The sequence below is a fragment of the Phalaenopsis equestris genome, unplaced genomic scaffold, assembly GCF_001263595.1.
Source record: "Phalaenopsis equestris unplaced genomic scaffold, ASM126359v1 Scaffold000568, whole genome shotgun sequence".
NCBI lineage: Eukaryota > Viridiplantae > Streptophyta > Magnoliopsida > Asparagales > Orchidaceae > Phalaenopsis > Phalaenopsis equestris.
The window spans coordinates 370801-397494 of NW_018165008.1; the positions used below are offsets into that span (position 1 = coordinate 370801).

The 26694-nt window shown below is 32.8% G+C and overlaps 1 protein-coding gene across 1 annotated transcript; it reads right to left on the bottom strand.

Annotated features, from left to right (window-relative positions):
* Positions 1-26694, bottom strand: LOC110029379 (vesicle-associated protein 1-2-like). Its single transcript, XM_020731647.1, has 8 exons — positions 26457-26694; positions 26234-26304; positions 25993-26074; positions 25794-25909; positions 25541-25705; positions 25424-25468; positions 22600-22713; positions 1-286 (listed from the first exon to the last, which is right to left on the bottom strand). The coding sequence occupies exons 1-8, from the start codon at positions 26506-26508 to the stop codon at positions 173-175; spliced, it is 759 nt and encodes a 252-aa protein (XP_020587306.1). The 5' UTR covers positions 26509-26694; the 3' UTR covers positions 1-172.

Consider the following 26694-nt stretch of genomic DNA (forward strand, 5'->3'; position numbering starts at 1 on the left):
ATACTTAAACTGAAACATTAATGGATGCAATAATACACAATTTATATATTACGGTGTCAGTTAAAATCAATCAAACCACACTAAAAACTAAAATAATTAGAGAGAACATAAAGATATGTTTGGATCAGAGCTTTCAAAATGCCACAAAAATAGTAGAGAAAAGATAATATTACTAAGCTTTGAGAAGATAGCCCACAATCACTCCCAGCAAGGCCATGATTACAACAAATATGAATGAGAAGCTTCCACTGCTCTTCTTTTTGCTCAGTTCAAGCCTCAGAAGTTCCTGTACAGCATCACAAGTTAGAGATTGAAGGATAAAGGTTGGTTTGCCATGCATAGGATTTGATTGCCAAAGTAGTTTGTCGTTTGTAACAATTTGCTTGGATTGCTAAGAATCTCGTGTTTGACTGTTCGTTAAGTAAACGAAATGAGCTTGAAGAGATACTTGAAGCTTGTTTTGTTTTATTAACCAAGTCAAATAGAAATAGAGCTATGTTTGATTACGTCGCACTCGTTAGAGGCTCAAATAGATCATATGTTTATATCTGCTTGTGTTGATTTTATATATATCCCTCCTAATCCCCCTATGTGTAGAGGTATAGTACTCGAATATTTAGCACTCCTGGGATGATCATTTCTTTATATATATAATCATTTTTAAATTTCAATGACTAAGATTTAAGCACTAGGCATATAAAAGTATCTGAGATGCAGAAAGATGGTATGTTCCCTTCTTTTTAGAGTACGTGTAGAACTTTAGTTTCAAGGAATATCTAGTAGATTTGGAATTGATGACTTTATTTCTAAATTTTTCTTCAAAATAAAACTCTAAGGTCTAATAAACTTTATTTCTAAAAGCTTTTTTTAATAAAATTCTAAGGACTAATGTTAAATAGTTGGAAAAGAGGAATTTCAGTACAAGTTAAATGGAAAAAATGAAAGCTGACGAATAATAATTTTTTTGCAGGTCAGATGATGAAACTTAAGGATATAAATCAGGATAATATGAAACAATAAATTGAATTATGCAAAGAATAGCTTAAAGCACAATTGGCGTGAGTTTTACTTTCTGTTTTTGTTTTCGCTTTTGTTTTTTTATTTTCAAGAACATGTTTAACATATTTTAATTTTTTATTTTCAAAACAAAACACCTAAAAACAACTACCACAATCAAACATATATTAATTCAAATCAATACATAAACAAAACTAAACTAAAAATAATAAATGAAGAGCAAAAAACAAAAGTGATTCCAAATGACCCCTAAAATTGAAGCAAGTTTGTTCCAAAATAAATAATAGACAAAGAAAACAATGGAATCACATGTGCTTTATTGATTTTCAAAGACAAGATCAGTGTTATATAAATGATCATAAAAAATTATTGAATACCATGCATCAAGTGTATGTTACAATCACAGGAGATTGTATGAAGGAATAATGATTAGAATTCTAATGTTGTAACTTTTTTTAATAACATTAACTCATATTATCAAAAATTTAAAAAAAGAATTATAAAAAGATTTACTCAATAATACAACATATAGAATTTGGTCCTAATAAGTCAATAAGACAAGCAAAATAAAAACCATAAAGAAATTCAATAGAAATAAGGAGGCCAAGAAAAAAATGCATCCCATTAAGGAAACCATGAAGCTGAAGGAAACTTTCCACTCATGAAACTTCTAAAGCTGATGATGAAACCAAGTTGGTCATCGTCATACTAAATAAGAAAGATGATTTAAAGTTGCGGCACTAACCAGTAGTAGAATAGCCCTTCCATTAAAAGAGCAAAAGGCACCAAAAAATGAAATCATGCGACAAAAATCATAGAGTATGGTAAACAAAACCACTAAAATTGAAGGTTAAATAAGGGATTGCATAATTGAATCTTTAAATTTTACATTTTAGGCACTTTTGAAGAGTGTCAGCTTGTCCTTCACCTATGGTAAAATCCAAATATAAAAAACCCCATCTATAAGCCAATGGAATAACCACCTCATTGGGCACAAGATTCAGAATAAATGATGGATAAAGTGGGAAAAAGCTCATTCGACATCAATTGTAATAACAGAAATAAAACAAATAAATAAATAAATATTAAATAATGATGATAATAACAAATTGAAAAGGCACTAAATTAAGCACCCCTTCAGTTAGTATTACCCATTCGAACCAAAAAAACATAAAGGAGTAACAACACTGAAGGAGAAGGAAAAAGGCCGTAAGATAAGGGGAGGAGCAACGTCAAAAGAAGAGAAGAAAGGAGAAGTCGACGTCTCCACTCAATGTGAATCGCCTGGAGGTGTCGAAGCCGACACTGCTATTGTTCTTGCAGTGCTACGTTAAGCCGCAAATCGAAGCAAGAGAAAGAAGAAGAGGGAGGAGGTGGCACCGAGGGATTACCTGGATCGAGCCGCAACCGAAGAGGAGGAAGCTGCAGCTTCGTACGCTGGTGTCATGCGAAGGAGGAGGTTGTGTCACCTCGTGTGAGGAAGAAGAAGAGCCAAGATCGAAAACAAGGGATGGGAAGATCAGTGTCGTTCTCTCGTATGTGCAGAGAAAGTGGAAGAAGAAGAAACATGTGTAGCTCTGTTAGGTCAAGTCGAGCCCAAAAGGGAACGAGCTTTGGGCGTGCGAGGTGAGCTACAGACTGAAGGTTGTGTTAGGTAAGTTTAAGATTTTTTAAATAAAGAAAATTTATATATATATATATATTCATGCCATAAAATTAAAGCACCAAAAAGGTATATATATATATTTATATTTATATGTATATATATGTTAATAGAAAATTTAACAGCATGAGGATCAGAGCATTTAAGTCCTAAATTTGAAGGAGTAAGATAAGACAAACCTTTTGTACGAGAGAACAGGAAGAATCGCAGGCATGAATTGGAGATCTGAAGCCTATTGAAACCCTACGTTGAGAGTTAAGGTAATTTTTTTATAGAATTATTTATTAGAATTTTATATACATTAAATTGATATATATATTTAATATATTAATATGAAATTAGATTAATTGAGGTTAGGGGGGCTAGCGTGAAGATTTTGCGTGCAAGTAAGGGATGAGATCGATCTGAAAGCTCATAACGTAAATGTTAAAGCTTATATTATTATTAGAATTAATGATATACTTAGTTAAAATAATGTTATTAAAATTTATTGATTAAGAGAAAATGCATTCACCTCTATGAGATAAGGAATCAATGCAAGGAAGACATTAATTTTTATTTTATTACTAACTTTTTATTTTCTCTTTATCTGTTGTGAGAGATTCTCTTATTATCCCAAATACTATAGACGAAATTTTAATCCCATCTCCTCTCTCCCCCTCTTCTCTTTATACGCTTGAGGTAGTAGAAAAACCTTCAACGCCATGCAGCCATCAATTAATATAATACTAAGAGGTGGTATGCAGCAAGCTTGTAAAGATTAGGTAGATGATGATAAATAAATAATATTTTCAAGATTAGGTAGGCAGCAAACTTATAAGGTTTAAATAGATAAATTTATTGCTATACCCAAACAATCTCCCACTGGATATCGTTTTTGACATGTCTGCTTAATTGTAAGCGTATAAAAATCTTTGTGCAGCACCTCCATTCATGTAAGCTGAGGCTTTGCAAAGCCTCTATTTTTAGTGGATACTTTTGTGAGCATATCAACGTTTGCATCTTGATCTTGATGAGTTACAGAGCACATCCATCCCTCAAGTAAGCTTAATATCCAGTGCTGCTTAAGTTAAATGTATTTTATCGGGTAGTAACATTTTTTCCAATTAAATAATGCTTTGGCTGTTAACAAAAGTGTGGTGCCTTTCTACGTCCCTTCGAGTTCTTTTAAGAAGCTTTGAAGCAAAAGCATCTCTTTATTGGATTAATTAACAGCTACATATTCAGCTTACATAACTGATTGAGCTACTTTAGTTATATGTGTTTTATCCAAAGAGTTGAAAGCAACACTCATTGTTAAATAGATGCACTTTGATTGACACAAAAGAGTGGTGTCTCTATGTAGCCTACTGAGTTATGAGAAACTTTCAGCATAAGCATCTCTTGGTTGGCTCCAGTGACACCTACATGTTCAAATTTTGTAATTAATAGTGTTATCTTATAAAGTTGTAACATCCAATTAATAGCGGTGCCACCCAAAGTAAAAAGTTCTCACTATTTCTCTTTATATCCAGGCCTCCAATCTCTGAAATGGCTTTACAGTATTAGGTCAAATTCTTTAACTATTATGAATGGCTGATCTATATTTTAAATAATGCAGTATCTAATTTACAACTACACTATTATTTTTCTTGGATTGGATGCATATCTTCTGACAACTCCCACTACTTGATTGAAATAAATGATGGATCGTTGACACTGCGAGAGAATTGTGCTTAATCCACAGCTTGAAGCATTCGTCTCTACAATGAAAGGTTGGCTAAAATGAGACAACATCGACACTGGTATACTCATCATGGCCTTCTTTAACTTCCAAAAGTCTGGGTCGCCACCATTCCCCATTAAAAATTATCCTTCTTTAATTTCTCCATCAACAGCAACACTCAAATTGCAACCATTCACAAACTTCTGGTGTTATCATGTCAGTCCAAGAAATCCTCTCAACCCCTTCAAGGTCTTCAATAGTCGTCATTCCAACATAGCCACCACCTTCGATGAATTCGCCGACACCAATATCTTGCACAAACTAGGGTCACCGCAAAGCAACACAGTAATATCTCCTTCTTGAAACTTCATAGTCAAGAGTTCTCAATTCATTTTAATCTCCCCTAAGGATTGCAACCATTGCATACCCAATATAACGTCAGTGCTCTCTAAATCTAAGGGATAGAAGCCCATCACCCGAATACTTTACAGTGTCAAAGTCAGCTCTTTACAAACTCCCATACCCTTCTCCACTTGGCTCATTCCCATCATGCCACAATTGCTTCACTATATTTGAGTAGAACCGAAGTTGTTGGTGATCCCACTATCTACAAACACCACTACAAGCTGCTCTCTGATCTATTCCCTCACCTTCATGATGTGATTTGGAGCAAATCTCACCACTGAGTTGAGGAACACCTTCGCTACATCAAAATGTAAGTGCTCCTCTTCATCCATTGCTTCTTCCTTCAAGCATTCGCTATCTGTCTCCTCATCACAAATTGTAAGGATTTGGAGCATTTGATGCACCAATGGTCTAGAACATACTTCTCATTACATTGGAACATAATTCTTTTGTTATTTTGCCCCGCACCTCTACCTCCGTGAGGCTCTTGAAGTTGACCTTCGGATGGGTCCCATATTCCTATCCTTCAACACCTCACTCTTGCATGACACCGTTTGGGTCCACGATGTAGGAGTCATCGACGTACTCCAGCGGAATCCTCCCATGGTATTGCTTTTAATGGCCTTCTCCATCTAGTTCTTGTCTTTTACCATATGGGAGAACACGGTCGTCTCTTTCAATCTCCGCAGTCTCAAAAGTCGGAGCTAAGTGCGTATGTCGGGCTTTAGATCATTTATAAAATTTCCCTCCAACACTGTTTCAGAAATCCCCCTTGATCATCCCCACAATAACTTGAATCTCTCCTTATACTCCATGATAGTTTCCTTCTGAGTCAAAGCAAATAATTGAGTGTATAGGTCCCCTTCCCGAATGGCTCGAAAACATTTCAACAAGCAAACCTTAAACTCCTCCTACGAACGGATTGAGTATATACCCTCCCTCTAGTGAAATCATGATAGGGTTTTCCACTCCAAACATAACACTGTCTTCATAAGCTTTTATTCCTCATGTAGCACATTCAATACGAAATACTCTCCACCCGATACACCCACACATTAGCGTCTTCCCCCTCGAAAATTGGCATATGCAACTTCCCAAACTTAGCGTCTCCACCCAACTTTCTCTCCCTCTTGTGTATCTAAGGTAAAACTCCCTCATTCGATCAAGCTATATCTCATCTCGACTTCTCTTGTTCCTTCTTCATGCCCCTCCATACCCCTTGCATAACCCTTTCCCATGTTTCGGTCCAACCTCCTTATCAGAAATCTCTAATCCATCCCACCCATTGGAGCCCTAAGAGGGGATTCTTGATGGTGGATGCACTCCATCTCATGTTCCTCTCGTCCAATCTTCTCTAAGAGGGGATTTTTTATGGTGGATGCACTCCATCTCATGTTCCTCTCGTCCAATCTCTTTTCTCTTTAATTTAGACAAGGATTATCCGGTCAACCCTTGGTTAGGGTTTGCAAATTGAATTATAGAAAAACCTTCCATTTATTGTTGAGAACATTTCCTCTACCCCAGATTAAAGTTGACATGCTTCTCCTTTCAATCTCTCTTCCAAAGCATCCACTTTCCTTGTTGTCATCTATTACGATTTTCAATCATGAAAGAACTCTTGTATGTTGAAATCTTGTCGATGGCTTCCCAGGCGTTTAGTGTGATTCGGTCACAAGAGAAACAGTGCACATGTATGCCGCAATCTAGAGCGATAGTGTTGATCCGTCACTATCTTCCCTATACGTCATGATCTCGTGTGTTTCTTCGCAGCAATCTCCAATCGCGATTGTATTGCGAAATTAAGTCACGCAAGAGATGCTTCCCCACTAGCACTTGCTCGTCGATCCGCATTGTACTGAGTTGCAATTCTATCGTTTCTTCCCAGTTAGCTCTCATCACAATTGTATCCAAGATACATGATCCCATCGAAGGCTTCCCAACTAGCTCTTATCGTGATTGTATCACAAGATCGAACTTGTCACAAATGTCCTGTATGTGGCGCCCCAGCCACTAATAATCTACCGACTCTAATCAGCCGCTAACGTTTCACGGCAAAAAAATTCAGCTGGCATTGCCTTTCCGACAAAACTTATTCTAGGCGAACAAAATTGAGCCAGTAATATAATTAAACTGAAAAATAAGTGATAACCTACTAATTTTTCAGCTGATAATTGCTTAATTTCCCATAGTAAAAGCTTGAAGGTCAAAATAAGATAAAATAGAACTTTTTAAGAAATAATTATGTAACCAATATTAAAGAGCATTTACAATGGCATGAAATTCTCATTACAATTTGAATATTCATATTTAGCTTCCTTGAGCTTCTCACTAAATTATGTTAGTTAATGTCATTCTAAACTTAATACTCATCCAATACCAATTCCAAAAGCATCACAAGAAACCTCAAGCATTTTTTAAAGATTAACCAACTTAAACACTAGTGCATGTGTACATCCTTCTTTGATTTTAATAAAAGCACGATTACTAGACAATCCATATAATCTCTTTATTTTTCATACAATTTGTAATTGGATTTTTAACTATACTAAACCGATTCATGAATCATCTATAAAAAGTATACAACCCCTATGTATAATGGTAAGTTCATCACTTATCAATTTAACATTATCGGATACCAATTACAAAAGCATCCACAAGAAACCTCAAGCATTTTTTAAAGATTAACCAACTTAAACACAAGTGCATGTGTACATCCTTGTTTGATTTCAATAAAAGCACGATTACTAGACAATCCATATAATGTCTTTATTTTTCATAAAATTTGTAATTGGATTTCTAATTATACTAAACCAATTGATGAATCATCTATAAAAAGTAGACAACCCCTATGTATAATTGTAAGTTCATCACTTATCAATTTAACATTATCAGAATCATAATCCTTTTGCATAAAGACAATATGTAAAAGATATGTAAATGGATCCATAAAGCAATATTTCTTTTGATTTAAATACAATTTCTCAACTTATAAAATCTCAAATACCTTACTAAAATGCATTGAAAGATCATCTCTTGCATTTATATAGAATAGCAAAATAAACAATAAGAAATTTTCAATGAAAGGTTAAAAGATACGGTTAATTACTCTCATTAAAGTATTGGATATATTAGTTAATCCATAAGGCATCACCAAACAATCATATGCTCCAAATTTATTCCTAAAAATATTTTTTTTTCATCCAATTCTCTCATTTTAATCCGATGAGAAACACTCCCAACATTAATTTAAGAAAATATCAACCATAATTCATCATACCTAATATATCATCCAAACAATATAAGAATCCATATTAAATATTGATTTTATTAATAGCTATGCTATCTATGTATATTCTCCACGAACTGTGTTTCTTAAAATGTAACTAAAGCATATACAGCACAATGAATCATGTTTTTTTTTCCTAATAAATACTTAATTAATTCATCAATGTCTTTAAAAATCAACATGTGTTAGATTCACCTATAAGAATGTAAATTAAGCACAATGATCTAAGTATATATTAAATTAATAGCATGTTGTATATCCCTCAATTGAAATAATTCACTAAGAAGTTCAATGAGATAAATACCTCTAAAACTGATAAATACTTGATTAAAATGATCATTCAAATACCCTTTTTTTCCTGCATTAAATTGTACAATCCAACACTCTCATTACCGGGTCCCAAGCCCAGATGTAAAAAGTGAAGGGTTGTGTAAGGAAGTCGACAACCACGATAAAACTTGTCAAAAAAATCATTACATGAATCATTTTGATCATTGTGTAAGTGTTAGGGAGTCCCCTGGAAGCGACGTGTTGTATGACCTGAATACAGTGAAAAGTTTGCAATGGTCGCTATACCTGCGCCCGGATGCAGTGTCAAATAAGCAAGGATTCTCACATTTCAGATGGATGCGGGTAAAGAAGTTAGTCCATAAAACTAATGAAACTAATATTAAGATAGGATCTTGGAATATAGGTACTCTCAATGGTAAATTAATGGAATTAGTTGATATTATGATTTATAGAAAGATTAATATCTTATATATTCAAGAAACTAAATGAGTTAGGAGAAAAGGCTAAGGAGATTGATAGCTAGGTTTTAAATTTTGGTATTCTAGTAAGAGTCGCACTAGAAATAGTGTAGGTGTTATTATAGATAAAAGTTTGAAAAATAATGTTGTAAAAATTAATAGAGTTGAAGATTAAATTATAACCCTTAAGATTATCATTGATACTAAGATTTTTAATATTATAAGTATTAATGCTCCTCAAATAGGTTTAAATATACGATTAAAAGAAAAATTCTGGAATGACTTAGAATACTTAATACAAATGATATCTCTTAGGAAAGAAATTTTATTGGAGGAGATTTAAATGGACATGTCCGTAGAGTGGTTGAACGTAGAGTGGTTGAAGATTAGAGTGGTTGAAGATTTCAGAAATTTAAATGGACATGTCCGTAGAGTGGTTGAAGATTGTGAATTTGGTCCCAATTATCCATGGTGGATATGATTTTAGAGTGACTAATGAAGAGGGTAGAGCCATTTTAGATTTTGCTTTACTGTATGATTTTATTATTATTAATAATTTATTCAAGAAAAGAGATGAGCATCTCATTACTTATAAGAATGAATCTAATAAAACACAAATTGATGATTTTCTTATAAGAAGATATCGTCGAGATTGTAAAAACTGTAAGGCCATTTCAAGTGAGGATTTAAGAACTTGGTTATAGATTTTAAGATGAAGAGTTATAAAATAAAGAATACTAAGACTCATCATCGTAGAATTAGATGGTACAACCTAAAAAACAAATAAAATTATTTTTATGAGTAAAATTCAAGATTTCAAAATTTGGGATGTTCATGAAGAAGCAAATGTTATGTGGGATAAAGTAATAAATACTATTAAACAGGTAACAAAAGATGTACTTTGAGAATCAAAAGAAAAATTTTTTATAAATAAAAAAAGTTGATGGTGGAATAATAATGTGCAATAAAATATAAAATATAAAGTATTAAGTTATAAAAATTGGTTTAAATATAAAAGCTTAGAAAATTGGGAAAAATATCAAATGACCCGCAGGGAATCTAAAAGAACAATCTGTGACGCTAAAAATTTTGCTTTTGGTGATCTATATGATAGATTAGATACTAAAGTGGGTAAAAATGTATATGTATAAATTAGCCAAACAAAGAGATAAGAAAAGTAAAGATTTAACTCAAGTGAAGTGTATTAAAGATGAAAATCAAAAAGTGTTTTTCTTAGAAAAGAACATTCAACATAGGCGGGTGAGTTATTTTGAAAAAAATTTTAATGAAATTTTTGAAAATATAATTGACCTTAGTGATCTTAATATCGTTAACAATAATAAAACGTTTCATTTTTACAGTCGCATTAGTAAAAGAAAAGTTGATGAGGCTTTAAAGAAAACCAAGGGTAGAAAGTTTGTAGGACCTGATGATATCCCAATTGAAGTATAGAAACATTTAGGAGATTTATCAGTTTCTTGTCTTACTAAACTCTTTAAAAACTAAAAAGGTGTCTGAGGAGTGGAGGAAGAGTATTTTGGTCACCATTTTTAAGAATAAAAGGGATGCACAAGAGTGTGTCAATTATACAGTATTAAGTTGACGTGTCATACCTTAAAATTATAGGAGAGGGTAATTGAACATAAGTTAAGATGTATTACAAAGATTTCTCATAATTAATTTGGATTTATGACAGGTAGGCCTACTATGGAAGCTATAGATTTATTGACAGGTTTGATGGAGAAGTTCAGAGATAAAAAGGAGGATCTACATTTGATTTTTATTGATTTAGAAAAAGCTTATGATAAGATTCCAAGTGATATCCTTTGGAGAGTTCTTGAGAAGCAAGGTGTTGATATGACTTATATTGAAGTCATTAAAGATATGTATGCTAGAGTTGTTACTTGTGTTCGAACTAAAGGAGGATTGACCAAATATTTTTCTATTTTTGTTGGATTGCATCAGGGATCGTCTTTAAGCCTATATCTTTTTGCTTTAGTTATGGATGGTCTTTACCTTGGTGTATGTTTTTTGTTGATGATATCCTTCTCGTGGATAAGACGAGAGAAAAAGCCCAGGAAAAACTTGAATTATGGGGGTCTGCATTGGAGTCTAAAGGCCCTCACTTGAGTAGAACTAAAACTGAATAAATAGAATGTAATTTTAGTAGTAGTAATTCTAGTGACAGAAGTGTAACTTTGGGTGATCAAATTATTAAAAGAAGTGAACGATTTAGATATCTCGGGTCTATTGTTCAAAGTGATGGTGATATAGATGGGGATGTTAATAGTAGAATTCAAGTTGGTTGGTTGAAGTGGAGGAATGCTTCATGCCTTTTGTGTGATGGAAAAGCACCAGTGAGACCTGCAATTCTCTATGGCGCTGAATGTTGGCCTTTAAAAGAGAAGTATAATACTAAGTTAAGTGTTGCCGAAATGAGAATGAAATGAGAATGATGAGAATGATTAGGTGGATGAGTGGCTTTACACTTAGAGACAAAATACGAAATGATTATATCATCGATAGGGTTGGTGTAGCCCTAGTGACAGACAAAATTAGAGAAAGTCGTCTTAAATGCTTTGGTCACATTAAACGTCGATCATCTGATGATCCGATTAGGAGAGTAAATGTTTTAGATTCAACTTATGTTAAGAAAGTCAAAGGTAGACCTAGGAAAACTTGGGCAAATTGTATAAAAAATGATTTTAATTTATTAGAACTAAATGAAAATAGGACACTAAATAGTGCGCAATGAAGAAAAAGGATTCATGTAGCCGACCCCACGTAGTGGGATTAAGGCTTTCTTGTTGTTGTTGTTTGTTGCATTAAATTGTACAATCCACAACTACCAAAGCATAGATCATGCTCTCTTGTTTACGGTCCTTAAATGCATGTTTATATTGTATGTTCAAAAACTTTTCAATTCATTGAGATATAAGACTTGTGCATATTTACATACACCTTAGGCATAGTAGATTTTAAAACTATCCTTCTTCCATTATTATTAAAGTATAGACCTTCCTAAAAGAGTATCATTTAAAACATAGCCAAGATATACCCAAAATAACATGATCAAAATCCAAAAAAAAAAAACACCGCACATCAAATTCCATCATTATTTCTAAAGACATTTGAGACAAGAATAACAAATTTGTCCACCTAAGTTATCTTATATGATTGTGGATGTGGTTCGAATTTCAAATTCATGTTATTCATTCAGTTCTTAAAATCAATTATATGTTTGCCAAGCATCTCCTCATGTTTGAAATAGATTTGAAAAAAGGAAGTTCTCTTGTAAGTTAAATCAATATTAGGAGCTACTTGTGGATAATAAAAATTTATAACAAAAAGCAAGCTTAAAATTACAATCATGTTCATCAAAATGATTGAGTTTCATTTTCTTCCTCATCCACAAATATAATCAAGTTTCGATTCGTACTTTCTTATTAGCCTAATGATCAATTTGATACACCTAAAGAATGCTACATGCCTAGAAAAAAAGCATAGACCTTGCAGATACAGTTGATTTCCCAATTGTGTTTTTATTAACTACAGTATTATTACCTAAAAAATACTAGGCGCAACAAATAGAACTTAATTGCTTTGACAAAAAGTGAGCTGCCATAATATGTTGCAGCAATATTAGACAGAAAAAAAAAATTTTACTCAAATCTTAATGCAAGTTGAAAGTAAGCGTGAGTAATGGAATGTGGTGAGAATACATCTTTCTCTTAATGCCAGAACACAAACCAAACCTAAGCCTAGAGAGTGTTAATATCTTCATTAATTTCAAATGAATAACAATTCATCAAATTGCTCATCCATTCAAAGAAAATTTTGAAACAATTTAAATTCAAGAGACAAAATATCTAACATTGCAAGAGCAAATACTTTTCTTTTGACGTTTAATCAATTCAGCCCAAGTAATAGTAAATTCACTTCCTAAACTCTCTTTTTATACTCCCCATACTCATCCAATAATTCTGTATTTGTCCAAATAATTTCAATTTTGTAAACCTTACTTGGCACTCATCATAGTCAGCTATTCGAAAAAAGTATTCATGTGAAGCAAGTAGATGGTAAAAGTTCTAACATCAATTTTTCCATCAAAGGAAGTTATTTCGAAGTTAACTTTCGTTTTATGTCATCATCTATGTTTAAAATATATAACTTTTATAGGAATCATTAATAAAACACCCAATTATATATATTGATTACTTATTGTCTTCTATTTGAATTAGCATTGTGATCAGAATGCGCTTCAGCTTCAAATGACTGAACTTAATTAGCTTCTAAATTATCAAATGCTTATTTCAACGAGACTAATATCATCACATATTTGATTTCACTTACTCAATAACTCCGTCTAATGATTTTACAAAGTTACTAATTAGCCCCTATATTGAGTGAAATGTTAACACAACCAAAGGCTCAAATACCATTTTAATGCACTATGCACAAAGTGAAGTCTCTTAATGCAACTAATATAATATATAAAATGCTTTCATGCAAAGAAAATTGAAGATTCCTAGTTCCAAAGTTATCAAATAAATCAAAGTCACTTTCCTTAAATGAAAACAGGTGATAGTAGAGTTTAGCCCAAAAAATAATGAAATGAGCATAAATACCTGAAAATTTCTGCAAAAATTTTGAAACCAATAAAATCAACTAGTAAATGAATTCATTTCCACACAATTAGACTCTTAACATTTCACTTTATAATCAAAATTAAATGAATTAAACTAGCCAATAACAAATATTATAGAAGAAAAAAATAATAAATAGCATTATAAAAAAAAAAGAAAATAAATAGGCCTAGTGCAAATCAAGAAAATGAGCCCCCACAAAATTAAATAGTCTCACTAGTACTGCAGTCGAAAAAAATCATATATCAGACTAGTTCTTACATGATTGAAAATTGGAAGAGCTATAAATCTTAAAAAAGCCAAAAATTATAAATTATGTAGCTTGGATCAATGTTATAAACTCCTTAAAGCCCAAACTAGTAATATAATATTGGCACAGGAACAATCTTAAGTTATATAAATCCCAAATCCATAAGTAACCTTCAAATGGGCCGACTCCAAGGCTTAAATCTAAAGTAAATATCTACAGTGTCACTAAAACACCCTAGTATGGATATTTTACTATAGTAACTCAAAATTTTGCTATATTGTAGCTACAATAACTGCAAATATCATGCCAAAAAATAGTGTCAAAGCTTATCTTTCTATTTTTAAAATATAACAAAAATTTCCAAAAGTACCGCATGATATATAAAACCAAAGGAATATTTTAATTTCCCCTGATAGCATTTTAAAAAGGGTAATGGCGGAATAATTTAGTATTCTTAAAAGACTACACAGTGACGGAGTGCAATTCATTTTTAGATTTATGTTGGACAAATGTCCTTAAATATGTTTTGATCATCTAGATGATTGAGGGGTTGAGAAATAAAACACCTTGTCTCTGAGAATCATGTCAAACTATTCACTCCCTATAGACAAAATGGAAGGCTGAATTAGTATTTTATGATTTGAGATATGTGTTGTCTGAGATCAAAATCAAGTTGTATGAAAGCTATGAAATTAAAATGGAGTATGAATTAATGTTTGCTACTCGATCATGGGTAATGCCTCAAGATTTATGGTTGATTTTAAGGATTGATGGAAATACCCTCACGCATCTCGATGAGATGCAATGACCAAGATCTAAAAAATAGAATGCTTCATCAAAACTTGATACACAAAAATAACATAAGAACAAATTTTAGTGTCATGGTTGGACAACCCAAATTAAATGAGATTTTATAATTTTGTAGAGAAATGTATCATTATTACATATTTTAGCTCAAAAAAAAAAAAGATTATTAAACAATCAATTTGTTAGCAACTTCAATAATTCAATGTGAAAATATAGCTAAAAAGCTATCAAAAGTTATTAAGGCGTTTGGCACAGTTTTTTAGACCATGATCAGGTAAGAAATCAGTTTTTTACTGTTTGGATAGCACTTTTCGCGGCCACAGTTCCCAACCATATTTTTTGGTATAATAAAGACACGAACGAGTCTAGCCTCCCGAGTCTAGCCTCCCGAGTTCGCAGTGTTAGAGTTAAAATTTTCCTTCCTGACCTAGCGACTAAGATGCGAGTACTCGTCGCCTTCTTCCCGAAACCCACCTCTCCTCTGCCGTTCTCTACTCACGCCGACCTCCTCTCCTTTCCGAAGCCCGCAACCTTGAAACCCTCGCCTCGGTAACTTGTCAACTCTCGTCTCCTAATTTTAGCCGAAACCATCGCCATCGTGATTGAATCCTCCTGATACAATCGCCATTAGATCAAGCTGGGAAGGCAACAAAGGGATCACAGCATGCATGGTCCTCCGAACCATCCTTCTCCTTCTTTCGCTCCGCTCCTACCTGAAATCATCGATCAAGGTAACCCTGTATTTCGTATCCTTCATTCCACCGACCTTCATGCACTTCAGCTTCTCAAAATCCCCTAAATTTAGGATTTGAATGTCATTTTGTTGTTTGGCAGGATTTAGATTTATTCCTGCTTAAATATCTAAATTGTTATTAAATCCCGCTCAAATTCTGCTCCCTAGCAGCCCCTAAATTGTTCTTCATCCTCCGCACACCATAGTCTATGCTCTCTTTCGCATTTCTTTTGTTTCTCAATCTACAACCGGCGATTCTCTTACCACCCTCGCATATTGCATCTTATTCCTTCATTCCACTCCATCGTTTTTCACATCACCACCTGGCAATCGAAATGGATCTGTACATTTTCATTCATGTGTTTATTTTCGAGTCTATTTTACTGGAATTTTGATAAATGAGCATGAAATTGATATAAATTTAATGGAATACCAGTATAAAAATCAAGGAATTTAAGTGGACTATTGTTACTGATGGTTGTAGTTCTCCGCATACTTTACTCGATAATTTCCCACTTTTTTGCAGCTTCTCTCTATTATCATTCTTAAGACATTTTTAACGAGGAATTCTCTTAGCATATGCATATTTCTCTCCTAATATATCTCATTAATCTGCTAGAATGTTATGTAAGTTTTAATTGGTTAGGCGCACATAAGAATCATGTGTGTCGATTTAAATAAACTATTGTTAATGATGGTTGTAGTTATCTTCATACTTTACTCAACAATTTCCCACTTTTTAGCAGCTCCTCTGTATTAATATTTTTATTCCATTTTTAACGAGGAATTCTCTTGGCATATGCATATTTATCTAGTAATATATATCATTAATCTGCTACAATGTTATGTAAGTATTACTTGGCTACGCATATATAAGAATCGTTCAATCCTTAAGCCATTTTTACTGACATTAAATATTTGCATAATATGCGTGTAAATGTCAAAGTTTAGGTACTACATGCGTGCATATATAAGAATTATGTGGTATGTATGTGAGTGCCCCAATTATTTTTTCTCAAGATATCTATTTTTTCCAATCTTTTACTGGTAAACACAGAACTAAGTAAGATCATTTCTTAAGTATTGATCATAGTGTATGCATTTGCAAGGAACCTTGATTAGCTTAATTAGTTTTATTTGCCCTTATAACTTTCGAAGAATATTATTCAATATTAAATAATATTTGAAATCGTATATTAACCTGCTAGATACATTAGCAAATGGGCAACACAAGAGATGACACATCATCTGCTATTTTGAAGAAAGAAACAAAAATGATTTTATGTGGCATTTGCTTAATAGAGATTGAAATAGAAAATATGCCAACAACACATTTTAGCAAAGAAGACTGGCGAAATACTACAAAATATTTTCAAGAGAGAACTGGAAGATTGTATGACCAAACTCAATTAAAGAATAAATGGGATCACACAAAAAAAAAAGATTGAAAATTTTGAAAAAGAGCTAAAAAATAGAATCTACCAGACTTGGTTGAGATCCAAAATAAAACACATAAGATGCACAGTGAATTGGTCGAAGGAGAAGTTAGAGGTGGGATTAATTTTAAATCATTCTTAATAATGTTATGTTACAACTAGAATTATTTGACATGACTATTCCTTTTGCTTGTATGAATGATAGGTTGTATCAAATGCTAAAACATTTAGATTTGATGGAATCAAACCTGAGCTAGAGGAGAAGCTTGAATTTTATTAAGTATTTTATTCCTTTTGCATTGAAATCTGCTTATTACGAAAACACTATATTGGTTTCTATGTTTTTTTTTTAATTTTATGGTAGAACAATTAGCTATTGTACTTAGTTTAACTTTGTTTTACGATGTCATTTGTCTTGTATTGTGATGTTGTGCTCATAATCTATTTCATTAAATGGTTAGTACTTGTCATATCTTGTAATGTGGTAATTTTCCTAATTTTTTTTCAGCAATGAATGATACCGATAGAGAACATAAAAAGCGTAGCAGAAAAATATTACAAAGTTTGTATGTCCGCTGACAGAATACTATGAATCATTTATTTCTCAGAATCCATGCATGACCTGGAGTTTTGCGGGAGACAAAGGGATAGATGAAATGCTTGAGGGTCATCTAATGAGGTTTCGTAACATATTTCGCACGAGTCAAGTGATCTTTATCGATCTTTTGAATGAGCACCACACTTGTTATGGCCTTCATGGTTCCTTAAGAACGACATCACGAGAAGTATTAGCTATAACATCATATATTTTATCGCATAATAAGTTTATAAGAGCAGGTTGTGAGAGATTTCAATACTCAACAGAAACCATCAGTAGATATTTTTCAATTGGTTTGAATGATTTGGCACGCACGTCTTCAAAAATCATAAAACCAAAATGTCCCACTTTTCAAAATATTCCTATACAAATTTCTTGTGATCAACGGTATATGTAATACTTCGAAGCATGTTTCATGCACACATTTTTCGGATATATACACAAATTATGAAATCTAAGCTAAAGTAGATGTGATACAGAATTGTATTGGTGTTATTGACGGAACAAATGTTGAAGCCCGTGTCAAATGCTCATAAGAGTGCATACATTGGACAGTATGATTCATCTACACAAAATCTTATGACAGCATGCGATTTTAAGATGTGTTTTACCTTCGTCGTGGTTGAGTGAGACGGCAGCACTCACGATAGTCGAAACTTCAATTTTACTACCCGTTCCCGTGTACACAAATTTACCCTCCTACCTCAAGTTTGGTTGACAGTCTATTAGGTGTTTATTAATTTGAGTCTAATGCATAATGGCTAACGGTTGATGGTGAAAATTTCATTCAGGAAAATATTATTTAGTAGACATCGGTTATCCATTCCAACGAAGATTTTTTAAGCTATTTTTTAAGACAAAATATTACATATCAAACTTTGAAAGGGCAAACCAAGTTGTACGAGGAAGAAAATATATGTCAATAAATGTCAATCATCATTACGTGGTGTAATTGAGAGGGCGTTCGGTATTTGGAAGAAAAATGGATCATTCTACGAGATATACAAACATATTCTTTTGAAAACCAAGTTAAAATTGTCACCACTACAATGATTCTCCATAATTACATATGTTGTTATCATTCACAGTTTAATATTGATTTTGCAATTGTAGATGGGAGTGAATCGGTACCTCCAAAAGCATATGAATAACAATTACAAACCATGATGATATCGCTAGTCCAACTATAGTTGATGGAGAAAGTGTTGAAGAGATGGTCCAATTATGTGAAGCTATCACCGATTCTTTTGTTAACTGTTGATGTATTATATTGTAATTCACTGTCATTTTCGGAAAGAAATGTTATTTCTTTTTATTGAGTGTGCTATATTTTTCATTTCAGTAAGTTCTAATTTTTATTCATTCATATATAGAAAATTGGTGGATAAGACCTACATACTTCATACCATCCCAATAATATATTCTCTCAATACTACATCAATACCACCTCAATACCACATCAATACAACCTCAATACTACCTCAATATCATCACAATGCCACCATAATAATATCTTGACACAAAAGCTCCAATATCACATCAATACCACCCCAATATTACCACAATAATAGCTTAAGCACAAAACCTCCAATATCACCTCAGTACCACATCAAGACAACCACAATATCACCCCAAGAATATCTTGACACAATAATATCCCAATACAACATAAATACCGCCCCAATAATATCTTGACACAAAACCCTCAATACCACATCAATATCACTCTAATATCATATCAATACCACCCCAATAATATATTGGGACAAAACCTTCAATAACGCCTCAATATCACATCAAGATTACCTCAATATAATCCCAATACTACACCAATACCACCTCAATATCACCTCAATAATATCTTGACACAAAACCCATAATATCAACTCAATACCACATCAATATCACCTCAATATCACCTTAAACTATGTGGTATGTATATAAATGCTCCTTTAGGTTCTCATGATGCATTTTGCTGCATTTTATTTGATCTAGTAGCACATTTTTTGATTTCAAGGCAAGCCTAACCCACGTTGGAGGAAATTATTTTTGGAACTTATTTTACTTTTTTATAGTTAATATGGTTGTATTCTTTATGAAAGATCTGAATATTATCAATGTAAAAAAATTAGAGCTTTTGTTATAATATAAATGCAAAGGACTCTGATGGCATGTATGTAAATGACCATACTTTATATAAATTATGCATCTTCTTTTCTTTGCACATATTCATTTCTTTTCTTGCATTATTATACAAGATTATATTATCGAAAATGAGCACAAGCAATTTGATAAGTTCTAATGGAACCAAACATCGACAAGTATTTTGTGATTGCAACCTATAATGTGTTGTCTTTACGGCACAGAAAAGTGACAATGCTAGCCGAAAATTTAATAGATGTCCAAAAATTTTAACGAACAAATTTTAACGAACATAGATTGCAAATTTTTTCAATGGGTTAATAAACCGAGAGATGCAATATTGGAGCAAGGTGATGAAAAAATAAATGCATCTGATGATATGGTGAAGAATAATCTCAAAGACTTGAAATTTCTTGTGAAGACTTTACTTCCGTTTGATTTGTAATTGTAGCATTGTTGCTATTGTTATTAATGTTGTATTTGTTTTGATGATGTCAATGTTTTTTTACGAACAAAATTTTCTTTAGGTTTTTTTGGTAAGCAAACTCGTATGTTTGGGTAGAATGCATCTTATGTTTACTATATTATGTTTGTATGATTATTTTGAGAGCAGAAAATTGAGTTTATGCTCGTCTTAAATTCCCTTATGATGTTGTGAGGGAAAATAATATTTAAAATTAACATTGAATGTATTCCACAGACATAACTTTCAAAACTGTATTTTCAAACAAAATTGTGTATATATACTGAGGGGTATTACAGTCGTTAGTCTACAAGCAACACTTTCAGAACTGTGTTTTTAAAACAGGCCAACTACTTATGAAAGACCAATTTCTAAACAGTCGATAAGCTTTTAAATTGAGATTTTGTTAAGCCACAATAAAAACAAATGCACCCTAAGTGAAAGTTGAAGTGTTATAGAATGGCATCATGATGAGAGTTTGTGTAATTGGAGTTTGGCAGTTGGAAATTAGGTTGTGTTTCATAATTAGATTGAAATTATAGATTTGATGAAAGTGCATTCATGCATATTGAAGTGATCCAATGATTACGACCTAGAAGCACCACCATTTTTATCTTTAGCCTAATTGTATGAAAATTATAAAACACGCATTTTGGTATCATATCATTAGATGAAAAGATTAACTACGTTTATAATTTTATAAAGATGTATCATTATTAAATATTTTAGCCCAAAAAAAGGAGAAAAATTGGAAGAAAAGCTTATAATACAATCTTTATATTGGGAAACTTTGATAATCCAATGTGACAATGGTATAGAAGAGTTATGAAGAAATTATTGACTTAAAGTGATATATAGTGATATATAGCCACACTATAGTGATATTTCAAGCTCCTAACATAATTTCAAAATCTCTGGGATAAAATTGATAAGTAACATGCTAAAAATGGTTGAAAAGGTAATCAAATACTGGCAGTAATTAAGCTAACCTGGTGGATAGATCCAGATTCATTCAAATAGTGTTAAAGCTATGAAGAAAACCAGCAGTTAAAAATCTCAGTCATGTGGAAGAAAAAAAATGAAGACATATAACGCTATTGATACAATCTAATGTGGTAAAGCATGTTGGAGAAGTATCCACACTAGACCATCTTAACCACCCTCATCACCATCAGTTGAAATCAAATAATGTAAGTACAGTTCTTTGATGCCATTTGAGCATCTTTTTTTCTTTTCTTTTTTCATCTCTAGAGGGATCCAACCCCTAAACAAATGCAACCTTCACGAATCCGGATCAAGCTATTGTGCTTTCCACAAGGCTCTAATGACCTCAACTTCATGCCACGTTCGACCTATACTTGAACGTACAAGTTTACATTGACACTTGAGGTCAATGTAAAAATGCACTGAAAATGCTTGGGCAATTTGTAATAGGATTCATAAAACAAAAACAACTATTGATTGGATATTTCCTATTTGCAATAGGATGTATAATTTGGACTATGCTTCCTTTCCACTCATATCTATATTTCGTAAGACAACACATGTTTATAATCTATTTAAGTTGAGGTTGAGATCATGAGAACTAGTCTCCCGATCTGGGAGTTCAACTGTAGGTTCATGTGTTCCCTTGACTCTCGCAGGACATTCTTTATGAGTACCAAGTTGAAACAAAAAATGAACAAGATAAATTTTTTCGTTTGACACCCCATAATATCCTCTTGGCATCCACGATCAAGCTATTAGAATTAATTCTGAGATATCCAATTTTAGGGGCATATCAGGCATTATTAAACTATTTGTGGTTGGCATTGCAAACTATGATTTATTCTTATGGAGTGGACTTGATGATTTTACTTCAATCAATTTTTCTTGCACAACTTCAAGCATGCCATTATGGTTTACAACGTTTTCTTACAAGTCAACACAACACAATCATATTAATCTGCCTTATTGGTCCATCCGTCCCCATTTGTTGTGCATGCACAAAAATCGCCCAAACTTATATTTCACTATTGTATCTATATATAATATCCCAAATTCACTCCCAAACAATTTTTGAAGTGTGATAACAAACTCTTTGTTGCCCAACACTCTCATATCTATATAGCATATTGTTTTTAATTGCACATTGTAATTTCTCCCATAAATACTGTACGGTATTCATTTATTGCAAAGAACTTCTAAGGGACTTTCTAATTATACCAATCCAACTTCAACTCTAAAAGTTGTTCACAAATGTATTCAGATTCTTATGTCTATAGATCTAACATACCTAATCTATCATGTCAAAGTATCAATTGATCTTCAACTATATTTGATTAATCAAGATAGATTTCAAATCAACAAATTATGCATTATAATTGTGTCATTAATTTTAGTTATCCAAACTTTTATGAACCTCCCGATTCTTAAATTTAGTCACTTTAGAAGAGATTACGCCAATTAAAGTTGTCACAATTAAAAACTTCAGAATAAACATCGCTATACCCATTGAAAAATTCAATAAAAAGTCAACATATTAAAAACAAAAAAAATCATTTATTCCAATACACTATGTTTTAGTACTTTGTTCTTCTTTTTATATCTTATCTGTTAACCTGGTGTAGAATTTTATGGCGAGTAAAGCGTTATTTTTTTAGAATATGAATGCCTGCAATAAATAATGCAATGCAATGCCTTCAAATTATAATACTTACAATCTCTTCTCGAAGCTTATTGCCCTGTTGGATGGCAACGTTCTTCTCCTCCATCAAGCTCTGTTGGACGGCAGTGTTCTTCTCTTCCGTCAATTTTGAAGCTAGAGTCTTCGCCTGTAAAGTCAAATAAAATAACTTACTGAGAAGATAAAACTTACACATTGGTTATAAAAAAGTGTCTCTAGCCCGACTAATATTGGAAATGTCCAGAGGATATTTACAATAACAAGCATGGCATCATTCAATTAGGCCTATGTTAATAAAAAGAGCGTTCTAACAAAGGTATTATCAGCCCATACTCCAGTGCAAGACTAAAGAGGTCAACTGGTGGATCAAAAACATATCACTAGCGAAAGCAATGACCACAACAATAATCAAATTGCTTTGAAGCAACATCCAAGTGTTAGGCCTATGTTAACAAAAGTGTGTTCTAACAAAGGTATTATCAACCCATACTCCAGTGCAAGAGTAAAGAGTTCAACTAGTAGATCAAAAACATATCACTAGCGAAAGCAATGACCACAACAATAATAAAATTGCTTTGAAGCAACAACTCCAGTATTAGGCCTATGTTGACAAAAGAGCATTCTAACAAAGGTATTATCGGCTCATGCTCCAGTGCAAGACTAAAGAATTCAACAGGTGGATCAAAAACATATCACTAGCGAAAGCAATGACCACAACAATAATCAAATTGCTTTGAAGCAGCATCTTTACTCGTTATGGTCTTCCTCTCAATGGTAGGTAAGGCTTCTAAGCAAAAGAGTTACCAATAGTTCTTTGAAACTCAGCATAACTCATGACAGGCAAAACTCTCCTTTTATTGGTCTATAGAATAGAGGCACTTGCCCCAATAAAGTTATTACAACCAACCGCAACGGTCAATCCATATGAAAACTAAACTAGTCCGGACAAACTATCAAAGCATGGATGATGCCCATGATATAATCAAAAAATACATACCAGACATGTCTCACAAAAATGCAAGCGCATAAGCAAACAGCAACATCATTCTTTAATTCACATAGTCAAAGTCAAGTAATCTCTAATAGGGGAGCTAGATCTCCAAAAAATTTGAAAGTCACTGGCCAAATAAAAGGCCTTAGTGAATTGTTGCCCAAGTAAAAAGACCATTTCATTAACAAAGAATTAGTAGGAACAAGAACTTATTACCTATGGAATAATGAAGCCACTACTCCCCCCATAACCTGGAATGTTGATACTCTCAAGCACTACATTTTATGAAATTATTTTCAAGAACATTTCTCTTGAATGCCAAATTTTGAATTTTTATGCGAATTGCCAACAACAAAAAATTATGAGAAAGGAGAATTGACCAAGATCAAACAGGCCCCCAAAAGCCCAGCCTAAAAGGGTTATGTACATTATTTACAACAGCAACTATTAAATGAGCTCATGAACTTTTAGTGGAAAGCATGATCGTTAGCTCCTTAGTTATTAAATTTTTATATTGGGATTATTCTTCTTTAATTATGGTTTCACCGAAAAATTGTTTAAACATAGTGCTTAAACCTTTTCTTAGCCCAAAAAAATTGGCGTTTACTTTGGACATTTGTCTAAATTATAGAGAAACATTGGTGAAGTGAACTCGTAAGGCTATAAAGCTTGAGCCAATCCTTACGCGACCAAGCAGAGGCTCCAAGCCTAGAAAGTTCAGTGCAACCTCAAAATAATTAAGGTTATGATGCACCGACACTACATAATAATGAAGTGTATAGCATCAAACACCAACAAGACACATGCACTTTTTCCTGACACATATCAAAAACTTCATTTATGCATCTAATTAAAAGCAAAAAAAACTAATGGGCAAGTGTGCCTAAAATGAATATCATGAATAATAAATTTTAATTTTAATATATATTATATAAATAACTTAATTTAAAACTCCTCTTCCTTTAATTTAAAATCTATTGCCCAAACAACTTAATAGGCACATAAAACTAAGTTTATTTTCTTCTGTTCTATTTCTTATGACTTTTGTTATAAAGTTTAATTTTTTAAAAAAAATTGATTTCCTCAACTTCAGGCTAACAATCTATAATATCATCTAGCTATTCTTTTTTCAACTGAGTGTAAGCCTTTTAATAAATTTAATATTTTTTTCTTATTTTATGAGCAATTAAAATAAATTTATTATTCTATGAACTCATGTCATAATTAATTAACTTTTGCAGCTATCATACATTATTTATAGTTTTTAAGATATAATAATATATGTATCTAATTTATAATTATATCCTATATTTTATAATAATAGACATGCTTTGTGACAATGAGTGTGTTTATGCAATTATAAATTCGTTCCTCAGCAGAATTCTATTTTCTCACTTTTATACAACTCTAACAATAAAAAATGGTAACAAAATTAACAATGTGTATTAATGCAATTATGACCAAAATGCATCCTCATAGTGCATGATACCATTGAAAAAGCCAAAAATTAAAAATCACATACAATAGCAGGGCACAATCATATCTTCAATGAATGGTACCTAATTAACTTAAATCTAGCAATGAATAGAAAAGGGTGGAATTTACATACATGGAACACAATTCTTATGCATTTACATATCTCACACCTAAAAATTCATATTTACACGCAGAGCACTCAAACATTTAATATCACATCAAAAATAACACAATTACCACTTATTAAAAGTGAACTACACCTTTTCATGCACGGGTCTAAGGCAGCAAAGTGTTATATATGTAAATATGAAAGTTTAGTCGTGAGATATGTAAATACGTAAGAACTACGTGCAACTTGTATAAAAATCCCAAAATTTAAAAAAAAACTCACCTCCGGGTAATTTTCTTCTTGATCTGTAGCATATGCCCTTGCTTGCTGCAAAAAGCCCACAACAATCGAATAAGATCCCATACCCAATAATGACCTAGCAACATTTCAAACACTTACAACAGCTGGTTCTGAAGTTTCTGCATTATTAGTTTCAGAAAGAGATGCCCTAGGCGAGGAACCCTCATCAGATCCCTCGTGAACAGGTGAGGGTGGTTGCGGTGGAGAAACGTAGACAACTCTCAATTTGACGTCATCTACCTTATTGCCAGACTCCCGAGAGAACTAAAAGCGAGTGTTTCAGATTAGCGAACTAGTTCTAAAAAACTTTCAAGGAAAACAAAAAACAAAATTTTCTGTAAAAAAATATCACCATTTCTGCAGTAATGTCCTTGGCCAAGGTGCCCGGCTCAACAACAGCACTCTGAACAAGGAACTTGTCCTTGCACTGAATATCAATGGGAGCTTCCCTCTGCGCTTGCATGGTAACTGAAACCACCAACAAAGCCGTACAGAATCTGATTATTATGGCAGAAAGAAATTGTTGTAAAATATATATATAATCGGCATACCAGCAACATCGCAGGTGGATCGAGGTAAAACAATCCCATTGTTAGGTCTCACGCAATACTTCTTAGGGTTTGTCGTCTTAACCTGAAAACAAACACAATCATTCTCACAGGAAGAAAATCTAACAACTATAAGAGGAATTATCAGATAACCAAACAAATGCCTGATTTTTTTAGGGCATATCAAGCAACCCATATCAGGTAAAAGACTGAGACAAAAAAAAGGAAAATCCAGATTAAGCACCTTAAAAGCGATATGATCATCGCTTTTGTTGGATAACTGAAGGGAGCAAGTAATTTGTTTCCTTAATTCGACTGCTCATGAAACAACCAAAAAAGATGGAATTTTTCATTAAACAATTGAAAGAAAAAAAAAAATAAAAAAAGACGACTCGCTAAGGCTGCGGATCCCGCAAAAAGAATCACAAGGGAAGGAGAAAATACAAAAGTGAGAGAAGGAAACTCACAAGGAAACTTGAGTTCGGCGGGCTCGATTTCGAGCAGTTCTCCGGCGCTCATGTCGCTATCGACTGTTTGTTCGCTACAGCCGAAGCGAGGAAGAAGATCAACCACAAGAGAACAAACCAGAATTTATTTATCTAATGGCTGTTTCCCCAATTTAGTTAATCTGGAAATTGCTGGGCGGATCAAATCAATATATTCCATCAGGATTATCCGGCTAAATGGAGATTTGGCCGATACTAT